General features: G+C 41.9%; 1 protein-coding gene across 1 annotated transcript in view; it reads left to right on the forward strand.

The window, feature by feature from the left end:
• adarb2 (adenosine deaminase RNA specific B2 (inactive)) overlaps positions 1-21,335 on the forward strand; it is a 179,550-nt gene that overhangs the window by 96,822 nt on the left and 61,393 nt on the right. The window contains exons 2-3 of the mRNA XM_073487873.1: positions 18,314-18,400; positions 19,341-20,293. Coding sequence (XP_073343974.1) covers positions 18,314-18,400; positions 19,341-20,293 — 1,040 coding nt within the window. The remainder of the gene's footprint in view (positions 1-18,313; positions 18,401-19,340; positions 20,294-21,335) is intronic.

Here is a 21,335-nt window from a genome sequence, read left to right on the forward strand (position 1 = left end):
GGGGGCGGGAGGCTTGCGTGAATGAAAGCGATTTCTGGAGTAGTTTGGATAAGACTTTATGATGCCCCCCTCAGAATAATAGTCAGTTTTATTCCATGTGACGTTTGCCTCGCTATGTTTGGCTTCATTAGCTCTTTTTTTATCTTTACTTCAAATACGGTGTGATTGCTGCTCGAGACTCTTCTGTCTGTCTGTTGCTACCTACTGTAGCACTGTGGATTTCACTCCTTTATGTCGGCTGAAAGGGAGATAAACTCGGTTTAAGCAGCTGAATTTGGGTGCGTTTACTCTCCACTCCATCCCTGCATGGTACTGATTTTTATGGTTCATATACTATTTTTAAATATTCTTCCTCCAGACATGTTTTATGACATTCACAAATCAAAAAACTTTCTCCATTGAAAAAGTTAAATCACCTCGTTAAAATGTGTTCTTGGTCTATAGAGACTTTATCTTCCTTATTGAAAAATCCAAAATCTATAAATATTCAAATTTTGTTTAGTTTAAAGTGGCTCTGTGGAGCGTCAGTGTTGTGCTGGAAGCCGCTCATTTGATTACGTTTGTGGACTCAGCATTAAACAACTTAACAACACAGGCTTGTATACTGTAGGTAACGGAGAGATGGAAAAGGTTAGGGTTAGGGTTATGTTACAATCCGCTCACATACGGCCAATAACAAAGTGACTAATGCACGTAAATTAGGGCTGTCAATCCTCCCCTCAAATCATATTTGAATTTCTAATGCTTCTTTTGTTAAATATTCGAATAATATTCACATTTTTTAATGTTTTTTTTTTTATTATTATATCATTATATACACCGATACCAGCTTATTATTAGGCCTACGTCCCACGTCCACTAGAGGGAATCGTGTACCTTGGCTCAATCTCGCGGATGAACTCCTTAAACCCGTCCCCCTGCGAGATGTTAACTGGCCTCATATCTTTGCAGATAAACTCAGTCAGCTTTTTCATTATCGCCTCTTGCCGAGCAGCTGGCAGACAACGAGATGAGGAGGGAGGCAAAAACGATGTTATTCTTGCCTGTTTTAACCGTGGCTCTTCCTCAGTCGCTAACAGTTCTGCGTACTCCGAGTAATGCATTGAATGGAGGTGTGCGCTCATGTTGCTCGTAGTCGAGTGGTACTTTAACGACTTACAGCATAACTTGCAAATGACGGTTTCTCTGGATGTAATCTTCCCGTTTCTTGATGGAAATCCAAAATTTTTCCACACGACGCTTTTTAAGTTTTCAGGAGTTATGCTTTCCAGCTCTGCGTCTGTTGGCGCGCTGCTCCCCGCCATCTTGTAAGCATAACAATGCCGAACGTCACGACGCATGCTAAGGCACAAGTTCGAACGTCAGTTTCCACACTCGAATCTTCTCATTTTTTTAAAAATTCAAATATCCTAATGAAGTGACAATAAACTTTGAATAAAGAGTCTAGTGAACTCTTTATTAATGTTATTCCATTTTTACAGACTAAATAGTTATTAATCTGGGAAATGACAGTAATTTACAGTACTTTCAGATCTATTATTTTGATAACTATTAGCTGATATAATGTGATGGAGTTCAGATAAGGGAATATGTAGCTGTCAGTGGTCTCACAGTGCTTTATTCTTTGTTTGGTTCTTCTCCCAGCTTGTCACACTCTAAAACATCTGCCACCATGACCTCTGTTTCAGGTCAGTAGGATGTCTTAGAGAAATAAAAGATTTGAAAACATGGTAATAGAGAAGGTATGGGCTTCAGCATGTGGGCACGGAGAGCATTAAAAAATGTGGATCATGATGACATAACGCAAACCTTCATCTCACTGGCACCAAATCAAAGAAATACAGCAAAAACCTTTTACTGTGTCTGCGTGCCCACATTCCACCGCTCCATTATTCAGCACACTTCTGACAGTTGGAGGACTAAATATACCTGCTCTCTCTTTCTCTTCAATTCTGCTTGACTGTGCGTTTGTTTCATGTGAAGGCTCAGATTATTTTTTTTTAAAACCAGCTGTGCATTAAACCAGCTGTACAGTGATGTGCTCCTGAATGTGACACGCAAGAGGAGATACGTGTGAATAGGCCACATGTTTCACAATTATTCACTGAGTCAAAACCGACCTGTTTGTACGTGAGAGATTTGCCCCTTAATGTTTGAATTTAGATTTTAAAGCATTGTGAATGTGAACAATCCACTAAGCTTGGTCCCTGCTCAGAGAAAATTCGGTCTCTCTATTTCATAAAAAAAACATCCATTTCAGACTCCACAAATTCCATCCATTGAATTACAGGAAATCACATTTTCCTGCTCTGCACTCTCATGTCATTTTGAGCTCTTTAAACAGGATTTTGGGCAAATGGGAAAATATTTTTAGTTACTTCAGTAAGGTAATAAAGATAAGGCTAAAACAAGCCCTGAGAAAAATGCATAAGCTTTTCCCTTGTCAATTTAAGTAAGCATACAACTGATATTTCTGAGATATTGAGTGCGTTGGAACTGTCCAAGTCCCGTTGCAGCCAGTGTTACCACATTGTCACCCCTCACTCCCGCACCCCCACACCCCTGCAACATTAATGTCACTCTTAAGCAGCCAGGGAAAGTGCTTGTCGTCAGATAAAAGTGCCTTTTTTTTCTCCCTGAAAAATAGATTGCTATGTGAGCACCGAGCCATTTACATTTCACTCAAAAAACACTTTTTCACTCCCCCTTCCAGTCTTTTTCCTGTTCTATGGTACTTTGGGTAAAAATATATCATCAAAACATCTATTGTTAACCAAAGCTAGGTTTACAATATTTATTTATAGATATGTTCTGATATCCTCAGCAAAGCTGTATGGGCCTGTAGGAAACTGTTGGTGTAAAAAATGGACATGAAGACCAACGCTACCAACCTAACAAACTACCAGACTGGTGCTTAATGTCCAAGTCTGAATGCATCAACATCAAACAGTTCTTTAATTGACTTAGAATCACACTAAATGTAGAGCATAGAAAGGGAAAGGGGATATTATGAGCTGTCAGATTGAATTCATCACCTTCTTTTCTGTTTTTTCCACTCTGGCATTGTATGGAAAGTTGTGGCTCGACAAAAACTAGGCTGAGAGACCTGTGAGGAATCTGCGGTTGGGATCCAGATATTTCCACAACTGCTCTCGTCAATGTGTGAAATGTTGTGGCATGAAACTGACCGTTTGCCTCCCCCGCTCAGAGATTGTGCAACCATAGCTTAGCAAACCCTGACAATGTACGGCAGGCTTGTCAGGCTTTGGATTGCATTTTGATTTAAAGAGTTTGAAAGGTGGTTTCTGTTTTTTTTAAAAGCTTTTCATAAACCACTAACAGCAGTGCAAAAGAGTAAGTGATGGAATAAACGGTGTGTTTTACCACTTCAAAATAAGCGTCAATCATTAGCATGTCCTGCTCACTAGCTTACTGCTACTGTAGTAAATACCTGTTACTGTTTTTATAGAGCTTACAAGCACTTAGCACTGTGTAGTGTTCCCCCACTGTGTTAAATCTGGTCCGGGATGCTATCAGAGTTGAAGTTACACACAAATAACCTTACATTAGAGAAATACATCCATTAGTCCTAATTCTGAAAGTGTTTTCTTTTCTAACACTGAAAGTAAAAACAAACCTTTTGAAAACATGAACACGTATATTAGCTTAGCAGCTAAATAGGGATTTGGTAGAAAGATTTAACGGTCTGATCTTACATTTTTTCTTATCATTATATTACTTTGGCTAACTTGTTCTACGCTGCAGTATAAGAATAATGTTGCTTATATGTTTTCACGTTGCCTGCATGTATCATCATCTTTTTTTTAGCAGGACATCATATAGCCAATAAATGCATATTTAAGACATTTTATTTTAAAATGAGTCGGCTTGAAACATCAGCCGTCACAGACTCCAGATTTAAAAACGATAGTTTAATGAGCATCATTAGAACTCCTTTTGCAAGGGCTTGAATGTAACGGATGTTCAGTTATATGTAAAAGTCCCTCACTGCAGGTTTAATGATAAAATTGTCCAGCGACAGTTTCGGTAAGAAGAAGTTGGAGGTGAAAATGGATTATCTCCTCACCTCACCTTGGATATTCAGGGTTGGGGAGTTAAATTTGACTCCCTCTTCGCCCTGTTTCTATTCTCCTTCCCTCCCCTGCATCCCATTTCTTCCCCCCCTCCTCCCCCTTCACTCCCACAGTCAGATGGCTCATGTGAGCGAGTCCCAAGCGGCCAGCCAGCCGGGCTGCCTGAAACTTATGACTAGCCATGTTCTTCAAACATCATGCTGCAACCAAAGCATGGCAGGATGACAGATAGTCCCTTCAATGTATAGTGACAAACAAATTAGTGCAAAGATGCTTCTCGCTGCATACCAGATGTGTTGGGCTCTGTGGTATGGAACAGCCGATGAAAAACTGTCCACGTCCCATCTGTGCTTTGCCGCGACCATCGGTGCAGCAATTTGTGCTGAACAAAGTAGTGCAAACAGCCAGGCTGATTATATGTGTCATAATGTGAGGCATAAAACACTGCTGGGGAAGATCACAGAGAAGCTGGCAGGTTTATTTGATGAGAGGAGAGGGAGGAATTGGGCAGAAAAGGACAGGATGTCGCTGAAATAATGAATGGATGGAGGGAGACGCGAGCAGGCTTATAAAAGTGAAAGAACGAAACATTGAGAAATTTCTTGCAGGCCTCCAAACACATAACTTTTGGTTCATATTAAGTTGCACCAAAAATATCACATTCCTTTCAGCTATTTTTCTCCCTCACACCTTCCCTCTGCTCAGAGTGTTGCTTTTCAGTCCCAGCCACCGTCCAGGCTTGAGCTGGTGACTGCAGGGCTGTGACACCAACGGGCCAATTTGTATCTAACCTCACACCTACCTATTGACTCCCACACACTCGGAGATTGGAGACTACACGCCGGGTCACAACACCATCTGAGTGCCGTGTCAGCATGGTTATGCGCCTGCTGCCGAGGCAAGAAATGAGCAACACAATGTTTTCTCTGTTCCGAGTGCACCGGAAGGACAGGATTTCAGCTCTAGGCACACACGTGATGAAAGTCGAGAGAGCAGTAAAAAGGCTTCACAAGTCAAACTAGAGAATGGCAGCATTTGATATTCATGCGTCGCATCGGCGCAGATGACAGCGCTGCACAGCGTCAGGCTGCACAGGGGGAGCGTCGCTGCCTGACAGAAAGAGGGATAACCGCAGGAGGGAGATGAGCAACAACACACTGAGAGGCAGAGACATTCCTGACCTGCTTAGTGTCATTACACCGCAGACTTATCTCGCTCGCTCTGCCTTGTAAATACACTCGAGTGCTTGTTATCAAACGAGCGAGGCGACAAACCTCATCCAGGTTTCAGTCCTCAGCTTCCTCTGCATGCTTGTAAATGAGTCATTCTCATGGATGACAGCCTACATTAATATTCTGTTAAGGAGGGAAGCGAGTGCGCATTAAATCCGCCACTTATCAGGTGGAGATCGTGATCTGTGTCGAACTTTGAAAAAAAAAAAAAGTCATGCCTGTTTGCTTTTAATTGCCAAAAGGTATTCGGGGGGAAGGATGGTGACGACATATGGGATTCATATGGCTCGTTTCTACTCCAACTTCAGCACCAGGTCGTACTGACTTTACAGCTGACGCCGAGTTTGTTTTTAGGGTGACATGTTGCTTGTGTGTTTCTCCTCCTTCACTCTTTCATATAGGCCTTTCAGCACTCTGAGGTACATCGGCGCTATTTTAGCTCTAAAAGCTTTTGCGGCGAAACTCAACACATTCAAAGGCAACATGCTTTCTGTTCAAGGTGCATGATGAATAAAAACATGGAGTGAAAAATTCATATTTATTGTTTCATGAAAAAACATGCTTTTGTACAGTTCAGGCATGAGATGTGACATTAAAAAGCTTTTATCACGACAGTATTCTCAAGTTTTTATCCCCGCGTTGAAAGTAAGCGCGGCTCTCGGAGGTTGAGTGCTTGAGCGGTGTCAGGCGGCGGTGTGGTCGACGAGGCAGAGCCCCTTCGCGATCATAAGCCCCCGCTGTACCATCTCACCGTCTGCTGGGCCTCGGTGACAATCCACAGCCGTCACACACTCTGAGCAGGTTCCTCAATGACACTCAACCATGGCAAGTCGCCTCTCAGGAGCCGGAGAGTGTACTCTGTGTCTCGCTGTCAAAATGGAATAGCAACAGAAAAAAAAAAAGTAAGAGAGAAACTGGCATCAAATTTTCCCCAGTGGCACAATATGATTAAGCAATTCAATGACCACTGGAGTTATTCTACTTATACACTGCACAGTCGAATACCTTGTTGTATTCTGTGGCCACCTCGGTGCTGGCAGTGAGGGGTACTTCACTCAGAGTGAAACTGCCTATGAATTTGAAAAAGGCCTGGCTAAAGCCTATCTTTGATTGTATTATATAGTGTAGGAAAGCAGGCCCCCATTGTTACAGCAAGCAATACAGCAAAAAGAAAGTCCATAGGCAGCACAATGACAGAAAGCAACACCAGTTAATCATGCTGAGAAAAATCAGATGAATGAAATTTTACATCAATACACTCTGTTAGGATATAATGTGTGGTTTGGATAAACAGTATGTACACAATTTGAGAGAGCCCAGTGATACGCAGGACAGCTGCGTTTCAGCTGTGTCACTTTTATTCTCTGGGATCATGATGAGATGGTGCTGCTTGATTACATCTTGGCAACACGAGTGTTGTCATATTAATCAACTTAGAAAAACAAATGTTTTTGACTTCTTCAACTGGACCCAAAATATGGCTTCATCATCGTCTAGATTCCTTAATTATGGAGTTTTATAAAGCACAAACTTCACAAAGGTAGTGCTATAATATGTGACTTAATGACAGCAAGCCGTCAGACGTGTTTTGGTATTCTGTCTCACCGAGAGTTACTATGGACAAGAAGACACCACTGTCATGTAGGACTGGGCAATACGGCCTTAAGGTCCCATATCGTAGAAAGTGAGATTTCCTATCTTTATTTATTATAAGCAGGTCTAGGTGCTACATAAACACTGAGAAAGTATCAAAACGCTGAATCCACAGAGATCTGGCCACAGCACATATTCAGAAACTGCGCCCTTGAATGAGTAGTCAGGACTTCCTTAAGGTTGTGATGTCACAACTGTACAGTTGCCTCCCTCTGCCATGCCGCCAGAACGGCTCTGCTTGGCAAAACCTTGGCAGAAATACGGTGGGTGGTGCCTGCTCAGGCGTGTGAGAGCTGACCAATTAGAGTAGAATGGGCTTTTTGGGAGGGGGGCCTTAAAGAGACAGGCCCTCAAAGGAAGCGATCAGACAGAAGGTGAGTGGAGGTGCTGCAGCAATGGACAGTATGAGAAACATAATGTGTTCTTTGAACAATAAAGCAGGTAAACATTTTCTAATAGACCCTCAAAACAAAAGTATGAACCTGAAAACTAACATATTACTGTTTAGGACCTTTAATATAAAATGACAATATTTTAAGTCTATATTGCAATACAAAACAAAAACGATCCCAATCCCAATATTTTTTATCTAATAGCTCAATGCTAAATATATATGTACAGCCACCAGCTGGCTAGCTTAGCATAAAGACCAGGAAACAAGAAGAAACAGCTAGCCTGGCCCTGTCCAAAGGTGTCAAAATCCACCTACCAGCTCCTCTAAAGCTCATTCATTAACTTGTTACATGTTATTTGTTAAAACCACTAAACAACTACAGTCCACAGGTACTTTTGGACAGTCAGACCAGCTGTTTCTCCTGTTGCCTGTTTGCCAAAAATGTCAATGTATATCAGTGTATGATAATGTGTGTAGGTGTTTAATATAATAATTTAGGTGAATGTTATACAGTATTTTATTTTATTTTTCTGTCTAATTGTTTTTTGAAGTTTGTTCCTCCATAATTCCTCTTTATCTTATTATCTGTTGTAATGATTATTTTATAAAGCTAAATAAGATATTATTTGCAAACAAATCAAATGATTAAAAAAAAGCAAGATTATGAAGCCAACGGATGTGAGAATTTTCAGAGAAGTTTAATCAGTCTCGGTCTCAAAGGGTGTCACACACTTTGCTTTATAAAACGATTAAATGAAAAGTAATATCTGCCAGCCTCAGTCTCGAGATGCAAGAGCAAGAAATGACAATAACTTAACAGAGAGTGAGACATTTTTTAAAGGCGTCAACATGAATACCTCATGTCACAACATGCATATGGTGAATGATGTGTATGCACCGTTCAAACTGCAATATGCTGTATTTTCATGAACATTAACTACATTTATGTGAAAAGCTTAAGCTGATATTACTCTGAGCACACCGTAACATAACAGCTCTCTGTCCTTGGCATTCATGGCCAGGAGAGCAAATATAAAGCAGATGGCCTGGCTACTTTGTCCTCACTGCCGCTAATCAGGTGCTAAATATCCATCAGTCTGTGCTAATACATCCCCCTACCTCTGTTTTACTCCCTCTGTCCTCTATTAAAAGGATAATTCTAGTTATTTCATAGCATACGTAGCCTCAATAATGTCTGGAGCAACACTCACCAATAGAAACTTAAAGACAAATTCCAATCCAGAGCTGATTTAAATATGTCTCCCACACTACCAGAGTCTGAATTAAAAAGCCACATCCTGTTATTAATTATCACTGGGTGGTTGTGATTAGAACGGGTCTCCACTGCTGACAAGTGTTTTTATACAGCAGTATCGAGCCCAGCATCAGAGAACCTGAGAAATCGCACATCTAACCACTTCATAGCCATGTTTGAATGTGCAGTAAGCCTGTGAAAATGGGACCCATGGCAGTGTAAGTGTTGTTTATGGTTTTGCTGTCTAAGTTCACGTTGGCCTCTAGAGCTGAGCTTTGTGCTGTAGTTAAAGCTCTGCAGTGACGTAGGAGATGCAATTAAACAGCTGAATACTTGTTTCCTTTACAGTCCTGCAACACTTGTTGTCCTGAAATTAGAAACATGGATGCAGTTAAGGGGATTGAGATGCTCCTATCACTTGCTTCCCTTCCCCACATCGTAGTCCTCCATCAGTTTCTGCAGGTGTTAACAGCCCTGTACTTTCTTTTGATGCGTTAGAGTTTGTATTTAAACACAGTTGTACTTTTCAGACTCTGAGCAGTGAAGTCACTTAATTTTTAGGGGAAAACATGCAGACACTGAATGCACATGAGCCAAACACATTTGTTAGAAGATGAAATCATTTGAAGGTTAATTTATTTATCATTCTACAACACAACTTTGTCCAATGACATACAAGTTGTCGTCCCTTTATGCAAGTCTCAAAACAAAAATATTCATTATTTATGAGTGTGGAGGATGACGGAGAGTCTCACAGCCTGAGGAATGAAGCTGCTCTGCAGTCTGGTGGTACGGCAGCGGATACTTCTGTATCGCTTGCCAGACAGCAGCAGGGTGAACAGACTGTGGCTGGGATATGTGTCGTCTTTTGCGTCTGCATACAGTATATACTGGTATTCTGCTTGCAAAATCAGTACTTCATACCAGTAATCTAGGTTATTATGAGCATTTGTAAAAAAAAATTCCTTTTTATCAGCAGATAAAGACATTTTTTGCAATGAAGCACAAAGTCATATTGGAGGCAGGATATTTTACAGTGAAAAGTGACAAACTGGCAACAGACAACAGGAAACGGTGTTTCCAAGTGACATTATTGTTAGCACACGTATTGCAAAGACAGCTGGATCGTGCCTGTTTTCCTCAGAGTCGCAAATAAAAACACGAGTTTACATTGTATAGTGATGGCAAGGTTTATAGGGAACCAATGTAAACAACATTTACTTCATTATGATACACTGAAGCAGAAAATGTGTCTGTGCCAGTTTAACAATAAGCTCAAAATGTTTTTGTTGTTCTCCCTGAGTTTTTTCTCCGTATTGTCAGTCACAAAGGTCTAAAGTGGAAAAAGCTTATGATTAAAGGAAAACTCTTACTGATGAATCAAGAATGTAGTTTCCTTTGATAATCAGGCCTACAGTTAACACAGATCTTTGATTTTAAACAAGTTGGTGCATCGAACATAAATCTTATTTAAACTTGGAAGGAAATAGTTTATTATGCTGGAGTTGTGTCTGGTATTTGTCTCTGTATAAAACTGGCGATCACTTGCTGCATCCAGTCACTATCTGGGCGTTTTCTGTCAAGTAGAACACTTGCACACATGCGTTCTGTACCTGGATAACTTCAGCTCACATCGCCAAGACACACGTCGACATGTTTGTCACATTGCACTGCAGCGTTGGTGGTGAACGCGTCCTGGCGACATATAATTATGTTAGACTTTTTATGTAAGCTCTGGAGTTATCTCTAATGTTTACGGATAAAAGGAGATGACACTTAACACGGCGTCTATTTTTGTGTTGCTCTTTGCTCGGAGATCAGACGCGGGAAGTGACAGGAATCTGGTTTTAAGTGCTGTGGAGAAACAATGCAGCCTCTCATTTAGTGGCTCAGTGGCTTTCAATCAGAGGCTCGCAGGAAGACATGGAGAAAAAGATAGAGACAGGAGAGTGAGAGAGAGAGAGACAGAGAGAGAGAGTCAATGATTTCCCCCAGCGCCTGTTTCAATAGTGTCTCCTGTCGCTCATCTGACCCATTCGTTATGCTGAGCCATGGGGAAATCTGATTGGGCTCATTACCCTCTCCTCAGGACTGATACAGGAAGTGCAAGGAGAGAGAGAGAAAGAGAGAGAGAGATTGAGAGCCTCTTCTCCAGCTCATTGTGAATGGACACCAACACCAGGGTTGTCACTATCAGGAGTGTATGGCCATCTGCCAAGGCTCTCCCTATCTAACCTGGCTCTCCTCCGCCTTCCCCCGCCTTTGTGCGGTGGAAACAAATGAGCGTCGTCTCCTCTCACCGTGTCCTGGTGCAGTGGGGGGATGGACGTAGCGGGCCGAGACTATTGGCATGCATTGTCTCATCCGCTCGGCCGGCTGGTGAATAAGAAGGGATGGATGACAGATAGCGTGAAGGGCATGTAAGGTAACGATGTCCACATCAGCGGCCGGTGATTGGTGGTACATTTGATGAACTTTGCACCTGGCCAGACAAGTGAGGCTTTAACAGAGAAGATTGTAGATTCACCATAACAGCCCAAATGGAGTTCTGACATCATGCGAGGTCACTGGGAGGATCTCGCTGTGCACAGTTTAGGTGAGAAATATGGGAAACACAAAGCTGGCCTCCCTGCAGACAGTTTAACTTAATAACACACACACAAAGAAGAAATGCAGGATGAGCATTCGCATGATTTCTGTGTGAAGTAGCTTTCAGGTGGTCTGACAGCCTGGCTGCCATATGGACCTCCTCAGCAGCATTACAGTGGCTCTGTGAGCAGAAGACTGTGTTTAGGAAAGACAGAAAAAGACTACCTGTGTAAAGCAATTTGACAAATGTGACAGATTACCCTGATTCCTAAAATCATCTCTAAATGACTCTGGTTCTTTCAGGTAGACTACAACAACAAAAGACAAGACGAGCAATAAAATATGTTGATAATTTATTTTGAGTATTCGTAGATAGCCGGTTTAAAGTGTTGGATTTAATGTACTCACAGGTTGTAATACATCTCCTTATGTGTTCTCTAATTTCTCAATTTCTGTAGCTCCATTTTTTTTTTCAGTAACACTTTATTATACAGGTCCTTACATTTCCTTATAAATGTACTTTAAGTTTCCTGAAAACAACGGTATGATTTGGTACTGATAGGGAAAATGGAAGTGGTTCTCAATTGGTACATTACCATGTAATTAATTGTAATGAACTGCGAGTGTAACCTACAGAGACTTCTCGTCAGTGCACAGTAGGTCAGCTTTAGATGCCATTGATATGCCTCTCTGGGGAGCCTACAGTACGTTTAAACATTATTAAATTAATTCTCTGCCAAACCTCCATATTTAAGAGCCAGCTCTATGGTATAGAGATTCACCAACACTAACTTTGAACTTTTATATCAATCAGTGGCTTTCACAATATCCCAATAATATCTGAGGTTGATTTAATTTTTTGTGTTTGTCAAGCACTTTAAACATGAGCACTTCGCAGCTTCTTGTTGTGTGTTGTGATTTATTCCCGTTTACAATCATTTACATGATGTATTGAGGAATTAGATTTAGAGAATAAGTTCACCCAAAGCCTGTGTGGCAGCATTCTCCAAAACAATGGAAGTAGATGGGGACTTGCTTTAAAACGTTTAAAAAAAGAAAAAAAACATAGACATAAAATGACTCCTTATAGTTTGGCAAATGCAAAATACAAAATTGGCTTGAAAATATGTTATTGACACCTTTTTATTAAGCTTAAATCCTCACTGTAGCTGCTAAGCTAAAAGCATTAGCGCGCACTTCGTTTGAAGTGGGTGCACGAGCTCGACCGTGTGTCGAGGATCTATATAACGTCTTGTCGAATCAATTTGGGATCTCAGGACTTCTGGAGAGTCGGATTACACCAGAAAAACTGCACGGAGCCTTTTTATATACTTATTTCTGTTTGTTTTTTTTAAAAACAACTCCCCAATCTTCTTCAGTTAGTTGGGAGAATGCTGCAACACCACGCTTTCTAGGAAATTTCTATTTTACCTATAATTACAACCAAATTAAACAATTATTTCCAGAAAACTTCCTTATTAAATCAAGTCCTCATTACCAAAATGTCACGGACATCGGTTAGGACTGTTTATACGCACAACTATCTGGACTAACCTTTAGAATTTATTACCAGAACGATCTTTTCTTGGACCGCATGAACCCTCTGCCATATTTTAATTTACACAGCTGAAAATATGCTGCATCTCTGTGGGCAAATCAATCACACTACATTCTGTAAAACACAAACAAAAACTGCCCGTGACGTTCTACACCGATCCCTCATAAATCAGGCTGAAGTGTGTTTTTTCTGCCGGCACTTCATAAACCTATCAAAAAACGATAAGAGGTGGCATTTGGAGGATGACCTCTAAACTGCACTGCTTACCACTGCGCAGTTGATTCAGCATCAGAGTTTCTGAAAACATGATGATATTTTCCACTCAATAGCTACTTCCTGAGACATTTGAAATGAAATGCGGCCCATTGAAAGAGAGAAGAATTGTTTTTGAGGGCTACTTTGAAATTATAAAGACCTGAAGAGCGCTTTACAGAAAAGCTCTATTCTGACTGTGAACTTTGTCATCAAAATAAAAATCCTCTGAATACAGAATAAAAGGGTCTATTCAGGCTTTTGTACAGCCCAACGCAGCAGCAAGCACTGAGGATAGAGCGAAGAATTAGTTTCCTCTTTGCAGGGATTAATGGAGCAAGAATAGAAAGTAAAATTACAATTACCTGTGAGCAAATGTATCGTAGAGTGATGTCAATTTCACTGTGTGGCATTTCTCAAAGGGAAAATGATGATAATATTAATATATGATAGATCTAAAAACAAACTGCATTAACATGTCACCAAACAGGCTGGTGAGACAACATAACTCCAGCTCTGAGGTGTGAAGCGCACCGAGGACTGAAGCTGCCAAAATCAAAACTAAATGAGGAATATACTATATGTACAATACTGAGACTAACAGGCATGCATAATATATCTGTGCACTCTGATGTTGATCAGCCAATAGGTGACTACAGCCTCATTTGCATGATGAAGGAAACGGATAAAGAAACGTTTAAGGACAATACGGATGTAAAAACGTTTGGGGAAAAATAATACAGAAATGAATGCAGAAATAAATGTGTGAATACATTTGTACATTTAAAAATTAATTAACTAAAACAATGGAAACTTAAATGGGAAAGTACATACATAGATTTTTATTACAAAGGTAAATAAATACAGAGGTGAATTAAAGCAGAAAAAAAAAATGTCACATTTTTTAAAATTAATTACTACCTGTGTTTATTTTGGGGGCATTTAATGGCATATTAATTTACTCATCAAGCCATTTAATTCTTTATTTTTGATTTTGGCATTTTCTGTCCTCCATACAGTCCAAACTTTAAAAAAAAATTGCATTTATGCATTTCTACAGACAGACATTTGCAGCCTATGTATACAGCTGATGAGCAATTATTAATAAACCACCACCTCTCTCACTGTAGACTTCTAGAATAAACTCAAAAATAAAACAAAACTCAGACAATTAAACAAAAATGGCCAACAGTTGATAAAAAGAGCTATGGACACTCCGTGGGTGCAACCACCAAGGATACACAAGAGGAAGTTTTTACACACAAAAACTGACACACACACGATAACACCACGGGTTGCTATAGGCAATGCAGCGGTTTGTCAATCAGTGAGTTTGTTCTTGTTCTCACCTGCCTGCTGAACAACACTCAGTCCTGTGTACTGCGAAGTCCTCAACAATCTACTTTAGGCTCAACTTCCATGCTCGTTAATTCTCACAGCATGAGTCGGTCCACTCGGCCTCTCTGCCCCACCGCGCTCCTTAAAGGTTTGAGCTGAACGAGACACAATCATAACTGTGACAATGATTTAACAGTCGAAAAGAAGAAAACAACATAAGGGCCTCGCACCTGACAGAAGGCAGGAGTTCTTCGTTAAATGTAAAAGTCACTGCCAGAGGGTCCACCGTGAACATCTCTGTCAGACGCAGAATGCAAATGTCAGTCGCACAAAACTGCAGGCGTGTCTGCTTCTCTGCTGATCTAACACTCGTCTTGTGGTTCGTTCCTACACAGTTTATCACGTGACCTTTCTGTACTCTGTGAAATATATTTGTGAAAAATAATATAAAGTAATACAACTGATTAAAGAAAAAGAAACAACTTAAATATCTGAACAACTTTTGAAGGGATTGCCATTACATTTTGAATTGTAAAATCTTTGATCCCTTAAATTTTCATCTAGCACCATCATCAGGTGAACATTTCAATTTGCATTCACACCTGGCTGAGATCATTTGAATGCAGGCTGAACCACTTCCTAATTTACACCTTTACCATATTAACTTGTGTTATTTCCTCATCCAGATACAGATCATGTGTTAATGCCAGGTGTAAATGGGGCCTCGGTCTTGTCTAACTCCTGGAACTCTTAACAAACAGCACATTTGTTCAAATAAGCACTGATTAAAAAGAGAGTTGCATGTTGCAGGTTGAGAAGGCAATTGGTAACATTTGGGCCCACTAAACACACTCACAGCGTATTCACAAAACTATCTTCATCACAGCGATAAACCATCCCTGGTCATATTTGGCAACCAGATGTAAAAACCTGCTTCCTATTATGTTGGAGAAGGGAAAGATAAAATGGCTCTGGTAGCTCTCACATGGGTGATCTGGGTTTCCTTTGCTTCTGTACATCGTTCCTCAGATCTTCATTCACAGAAGACAGCAGTGAAGGAGATCAATAGAATATCTGTAAACATGTTGATGTGAGTGTCAGATAATTCTCCAAGGAGAGGAGATTTGCTCATGCTGTAGCAGCCTTTTGATTTTTTTAAAGCTCACGGCCTATTGTACACTCCTCGTCATCTGTTTACACCAAACTTTGGTGTCTCATCGCCCAGTGGGCCCTTTTGACTTGGCAGAAGCTGTAGAGTGGGTGGTTTTTAGACCCTTTGGCGAAAAACAAGATTATCAAATATACATTACAGGCGTTTCAGGCCACAGTGTGATAGCTCGGCCTCCTGTGTGTTAATCGCCTGTAATTTCAGGCTTGATGTGAACATTTGTCGTTAGCGCTACAGTGGAACTGGATACATTTTGTGTACAAATGCGACAATGAGCTGAGATACTCTGTCCAGGCCAATAGCCCCTTAAACACCTCTAATTTTGCCACTTTTGAAAACATACCAGACAGCCATGGTTTGTACTGTAAGTAGGGCTTTAGGGGCTTAAAAAACAATATAGACTGATTTGAAAATGGTCTGGATAATGACCGTGTTGGCCAAGGGAGTCATTTAGGGCCAAATTGCTGCTTGTATTGGGCTTTAGTCCGTAATTAGGTCAGAATGCAAATGCCTGTATTGTGATGTTGGCCCACGAGGACCAGCACAGCTCCAGTCTCGGTGTTTAGAGTGTATCCATGTGTGTCAGAGTGACTCATTGAGCCCCTCTCGTGCTGTTGAGCTGCGAGGAGCGAGAAAGCACCGGGGGCCGAGCTCATTCACAACCTTGCCCTCTTATCAAAACATGTTTATTGCACTGTAATGTGGCGCCCCGTTTATGCAGCATTTAGCTCCATGAGATTGTTGCTGCTGCGGGGCGTGAACGCTGCTCCACGACCGTGGCGGTGAGAGCCTGACCTCGGGCTCACCCTCTAACCTTCGGCACTCCTACATAAACTCATTCCACCTCATTTTCTTCCTCTTACTTTTTTCCCCACTTCATCACCTCCCCCTACTCCTGTCCACCCCCGAATCCTCCCTCCTGCTGCCTCTCCCTTACCTTTCTCTTTTATTGATCATTAGCTGATGTTGGGAGGAGACAGGGGGTGTAATTAAGGAGCCAGACGGGTCTGTCAATTCTGCTCAGCATTTCATGGAGTGCACCAGACCAAGAGATGGTCCTAATAGGGCTTCATACTGTAAACAACACGCACACCTGGACAGCAGCAGGCCCCAGGGAGACACAGGAGAAAGCCAGTGTCGACAAGTTAGTGCTGATAAAGAAAGGAAGTTTATCACTAGAAGGGGTGTGTGTGTGTGTGTGTGTGTGTGTGTGTGTGTGTGTGTGTGTGTGTGTGTGTGTGTGTGTGTGTGCATTTACTGCGCCATAACTAATTGATGTTTAAAGATCTAATATGTAACATTTCTGTATTATAAAAACAACTGGGCCTTTGCTGTATATTTGATTGAGTTGTGTACTTACCTTGTGCGTTTCATTTCGTCGCCTGTCGCTATAACTTCTGGGAGAGAGTCAGAGAGGGAGGAAGGAAGATACAATACAACATAACGTCAATAAACCTCATAACATGACCTCGTTTGTGAACATTTCTGATTGAGTCATGTTGATAGATTTTCATCAGCAACAGTGGTTGTTTAACACTGAAGACTCCCCATGATGCATCACTACTTAACGTCTTCTGTTTTGTTTTGACTGAGAGCCCCCTAGTGGCAGAAATTGCATGCTGTGCACTTAAATGACATATTTATTTATTTATTTACTAACTGAATTTTTGACAACCAAATAAATCTCCAATCACAGCTCAGGGGTGGGAACATGGGCAGAGCTTAGTGTTTCAGACACAGCGACAAACAATTGTTCTTTTTTCATTATGACACATGAAATTTATTTTTAAATAGTAAAATACATATAACAAAGGGCCCCATACAATATCCTCTCATTCAAGGTTCATTTTTATACAGCATGTAAGATATGATTGAAGAGGAGTTTAAATATAAAGTGAATAATTTAGCATATTCCATCTTATATGCTAAATATATCATATCCCAATTACTTATGCAGCCAATTACAGTAGATACTAGAAAAAAAATCTGTTTCTTACCTTCTTAACAGTGTAACATCACCTGTCTGTGTGACTGTTACGGCACCATTTTGCATTAGAAAGACGTTATTTAGACTGACAGAAATAAAGAGTGAATGAATGAACATAAAGTCACAGTTCAGCGCTGCTCTGATAACACATCCATGGCCATCTTTTTGGTATCATTTCTGAAACTTTTCTACAAACTGAGCCATATTATGCAGTTGTTGGGGAGTTGAGTGTTTGGTTCTCAAGCTTTCTCACGTCAGCAATCTTTAGACAGACACAATTAGACCACGGACTCCCATGATTTTGTCTTTTAGATGTTTTATGGGACCCCACTTTAAGAAGCACAAATTATTCATATGATCAAATCTCACAAGCACGCACCTCCACATGAACAGACGACATCCATCATGAAATGAGCAATTCCCGAAAAGTTTGTCCAGTTAAATGAGTTTTCGGACTCAAACACACAAATCTAACAGAATTAAGTGTTAGAATAAGAATACGAAAATGTCCTTGGTTTAGGCCCGGTGTGTATTTCATTAAATGTGTGTGTGTGTGTGTTGTGTACGTTCATGTGTAAGTGTGTGTTTGCTCCCTGATGTGGGCGTGTATACACCGTAGTCCATGCAGGGGTGACAGAGACGTGGCCTTGTGTGCATACCCCCGCTCACTTATGCTCCGTCTCTGTCCCCGTGTTGGGCCGACTCTGATCTGCGGCTTCAATCGATAAAACTATCAAACCGTCTCCGCCCCTGCCCTCTTGTTGACTCTGCGTGTCTCTTGTCTCTCCTCCAGAGAAAGTCAGTATGCTGTCAGCATTGATCGCTCCTTTCAAGTACATAAGCCCTGGGACCAGCAGCACAGAGGACGAGGACAGTTTAAGTAAGCTGCTGCATCTTTTCTATCTGTCTATCTGTCAACACGCCGCACTAACTCCCTCAGTGGCAGACCTAATATGGAAATGATCTCTCTGTCACCCACATAATTAATTATTTTGGAAATGGGCTATTTGATTACGCACGGGTGTCAGCTTGTGTGTTAAAATCTGTATTATCTTATAAAAGTGAGCTATTGAATATTAAATCTGAGCGTTTGGTGATAAATAAGTCATTAGATAGTGTCTGCAGGCGTGCATGTACCTATCATCTCAAGCTACAATCTGCTTCAGCCCACCAGTGAATGTCAGCACTTGATCCCAGACTCCCACTCCACCATTAACATTCTTGTGGCGAGATCTGAACACCCTATTTTTGTTCATTTCCCATCAGAAATGCAATACGCCACCACTTCCCCGTAACTAGGTTTGAAGAGCGTATCACAGCTGTTCAGACTTTGCTCTCACAGAGGATAGAAGTGTGAAATAAAGCGGGCTACAGACATTTCATCCTTTCTTGGAATGTCTGCCACTCGATGTGATCCCCACCCCCATTACAAATAGGATTGATGCTTTGCATTGGCCACAGGGACCGATGTTTCCCCACTTACGACACAGATTCAGAACCAATTTGGAGGCAGATTACAGGATGATTTGGCAGATAACATCGCCATTTTTAGGGGATTTGTGTTTGGATTTTAAAACACTTAAATATGATAGAGCCCTGTGGTATGAAGTGGGCTCGGCTCAGGGAGATGATTGTGGATTTGTTCATTACCATTTCATTGTGTATCAAGTGGCTCAATCTGCCTTGGGAGATTTTCCATTTGGTTCAGCCAGGATAAATGTGAGCGCTGCACAGTAATGACTGCTTTTTTGCTCTTGTGTTCGGAGTATTTTTTATTACTTTAAGTCAAACTGTTTCTCTTTTTGCTGTTTTAACTGCAGGTACCAGCAGTGCAGAGGTAAAGGAGAACCGTAATATTGGTAACTTAGAGGATCGCTCCATAGGACCTGCAGAGTGCCAGTCGCTTTTCTGCTCCGATTCTGCAAGAAGTGGGAGCTCCGGCCTCAAAAGGAAACGGCCGCTAGAGGAAGACAACAACGGGCACTTGTGTCAACTTCGCCTGATCTATAAGAAACTGTCCTGGTCGGAGGCACCGAAGAATGCCTTGGTGCAGCTCAATGAGCTCCGGCCGGGCCTGCAGTACCGCATGGTGTCACAGACAGGCCCGGTCCATGCTCCGGTCTTCTCCATCGCTGTGGAGGTGAACGGGCTGACCTTCGAGGGCACGGGCCCCACAAAGAAGAAAGCTAAGATGAGGGCTGCTGAGCTCGCCCTCAAGTCCTTCGTCCAGTTCCCTAACGCTCCTCAGGCCCACCTGGCCATGGGAAACATCTCCAACCCTTCGGCTGACTTCACCTCAGATCAGGCAGACTTCCCTGACACGCTCTTCAAGGAATTCGAGACTTCGTCGTGCTCCGATGGCCTCTCGCTCTGCACCTCAGCAGCAGAGAGTGAGTTATTATCGAGTGAGCTACTGAGACATGGACGGTTGCTTCGCCATACCTTGGACCTGATGGTGCAGGCTCAGCAGAGGCTGGGTGGGATTGTTCCAGAGCCAGAGGCCCCCAAGAGCCCCGTAGCCTTGCTCAATGAGCTCCGGCCGGGCCTGCGATATGCCTGCCTTTCTGAACGAGCCGAAGGCCGACGGCTGCGTAGCTTTGTGATGGCGGTGCGCGTGGACGGACGGATATTCGAGGGCTGCGGTCGCAGCAAGAAGCTGGCCAAGAACCAGGCGGCCCAGTGTGCTCTTCAGGCCCTCTTCAACATCAGGACAGGCCCTGAGGGGAGGACAGGCCTCAAAGCCAGCAGGAAGAGCTGTCCTCATTTACCCCAGGTGAGTACAGACACATCCCCACGGCTGTCTTCCGCTAAGCTTCTTTGGCAGCCACTCCACTTCCTACAGGGGCCTGTAATGACCAAAACAGCAGGCGTGCAGCGAAAAGCCAAACACCTTCCAACAAGTAATTAAGGAGGAAAGGAGATACAAGCTAAAAAGAGCAGGGATGAAAGGAGAAATGGTGTCAGCGCTGATAAAGATACGTGTAAGCAAGCTGGAATTTACCTTGTGTCAAAAAATAGAGAAAATGCAAATCATGAATTTGTGTGTTTGCGGGTGCATTTGCGTGTTCTGCAAAGCCTGTGCCTTCAGTAAACAAAATCTGTTTGTTGGTCTATTTAAATAGAAAAGCATGTAAATGAAGCTAATTATTGTCCTTGTGCATCTGACACAAGAGAAATCTGCATCATAACCCAAATGAGGTTTTTTTCCAAGTATTATGTGTTTGTAGAGCTGTAATTGGGAGAGTTTTGTAATTTTGCAAGATCTCCTGTTTCCTCATGTGTGGCATCACTGTGTCTACAAACATTAATTCAATCTGCTGCCCAAAGGAGATAGAAAAGCAAAGAGCAAATCGACAAACAAACCACCGAGCCCAATCCCATGCTCATTTACCCAAATATGTAAATGGCAATCAGAGCGAGGAAACTAGTTTTTTAGAAACTTGAGGAAATTGGAGAGCCTAAAGACATAGTGGCTGTATTGGCTGGCACTTGTTGACAGCCATTTAAAACTTCATTTCCGCAGAAGAATATCGAAAAGTAAGACTGCCCTGAGTAGATAGTCACACTGTTTTTAGTTGTTTATTATCGTCTGCGTAGAGAAAAACCTTATAAACAAGCCGTCTGGGTCAAACATGTCGGCAGCTGAATGTGAAACTTTAGATTCTTCCCCCTACTGTCCTAATAATCCACAGAAAAATGTGCAAAGCGGCACACTCTTCAAGTCTGGAATCGGAAAAATTAAGCCGCACACATCCAAAGCGTCCTTTCCCTAAAGTCTTTCCTTGAAGCCTTCTGTCGACACACGCGCCACCATA

This window comes from Pagrus major, chromosome 19 (assembly GCF_040436345.1).
Source record: "Pagrus major chromosome 19, Pma_NU_1.0".
In the NCBI taxonomy this organism is placed as follows: domain Eukaryota; kingdom Metazoa; phylum Chordata; class Actinopteri; order Spariformes; family Sparidae; genus Pagrus; species Pagrus major.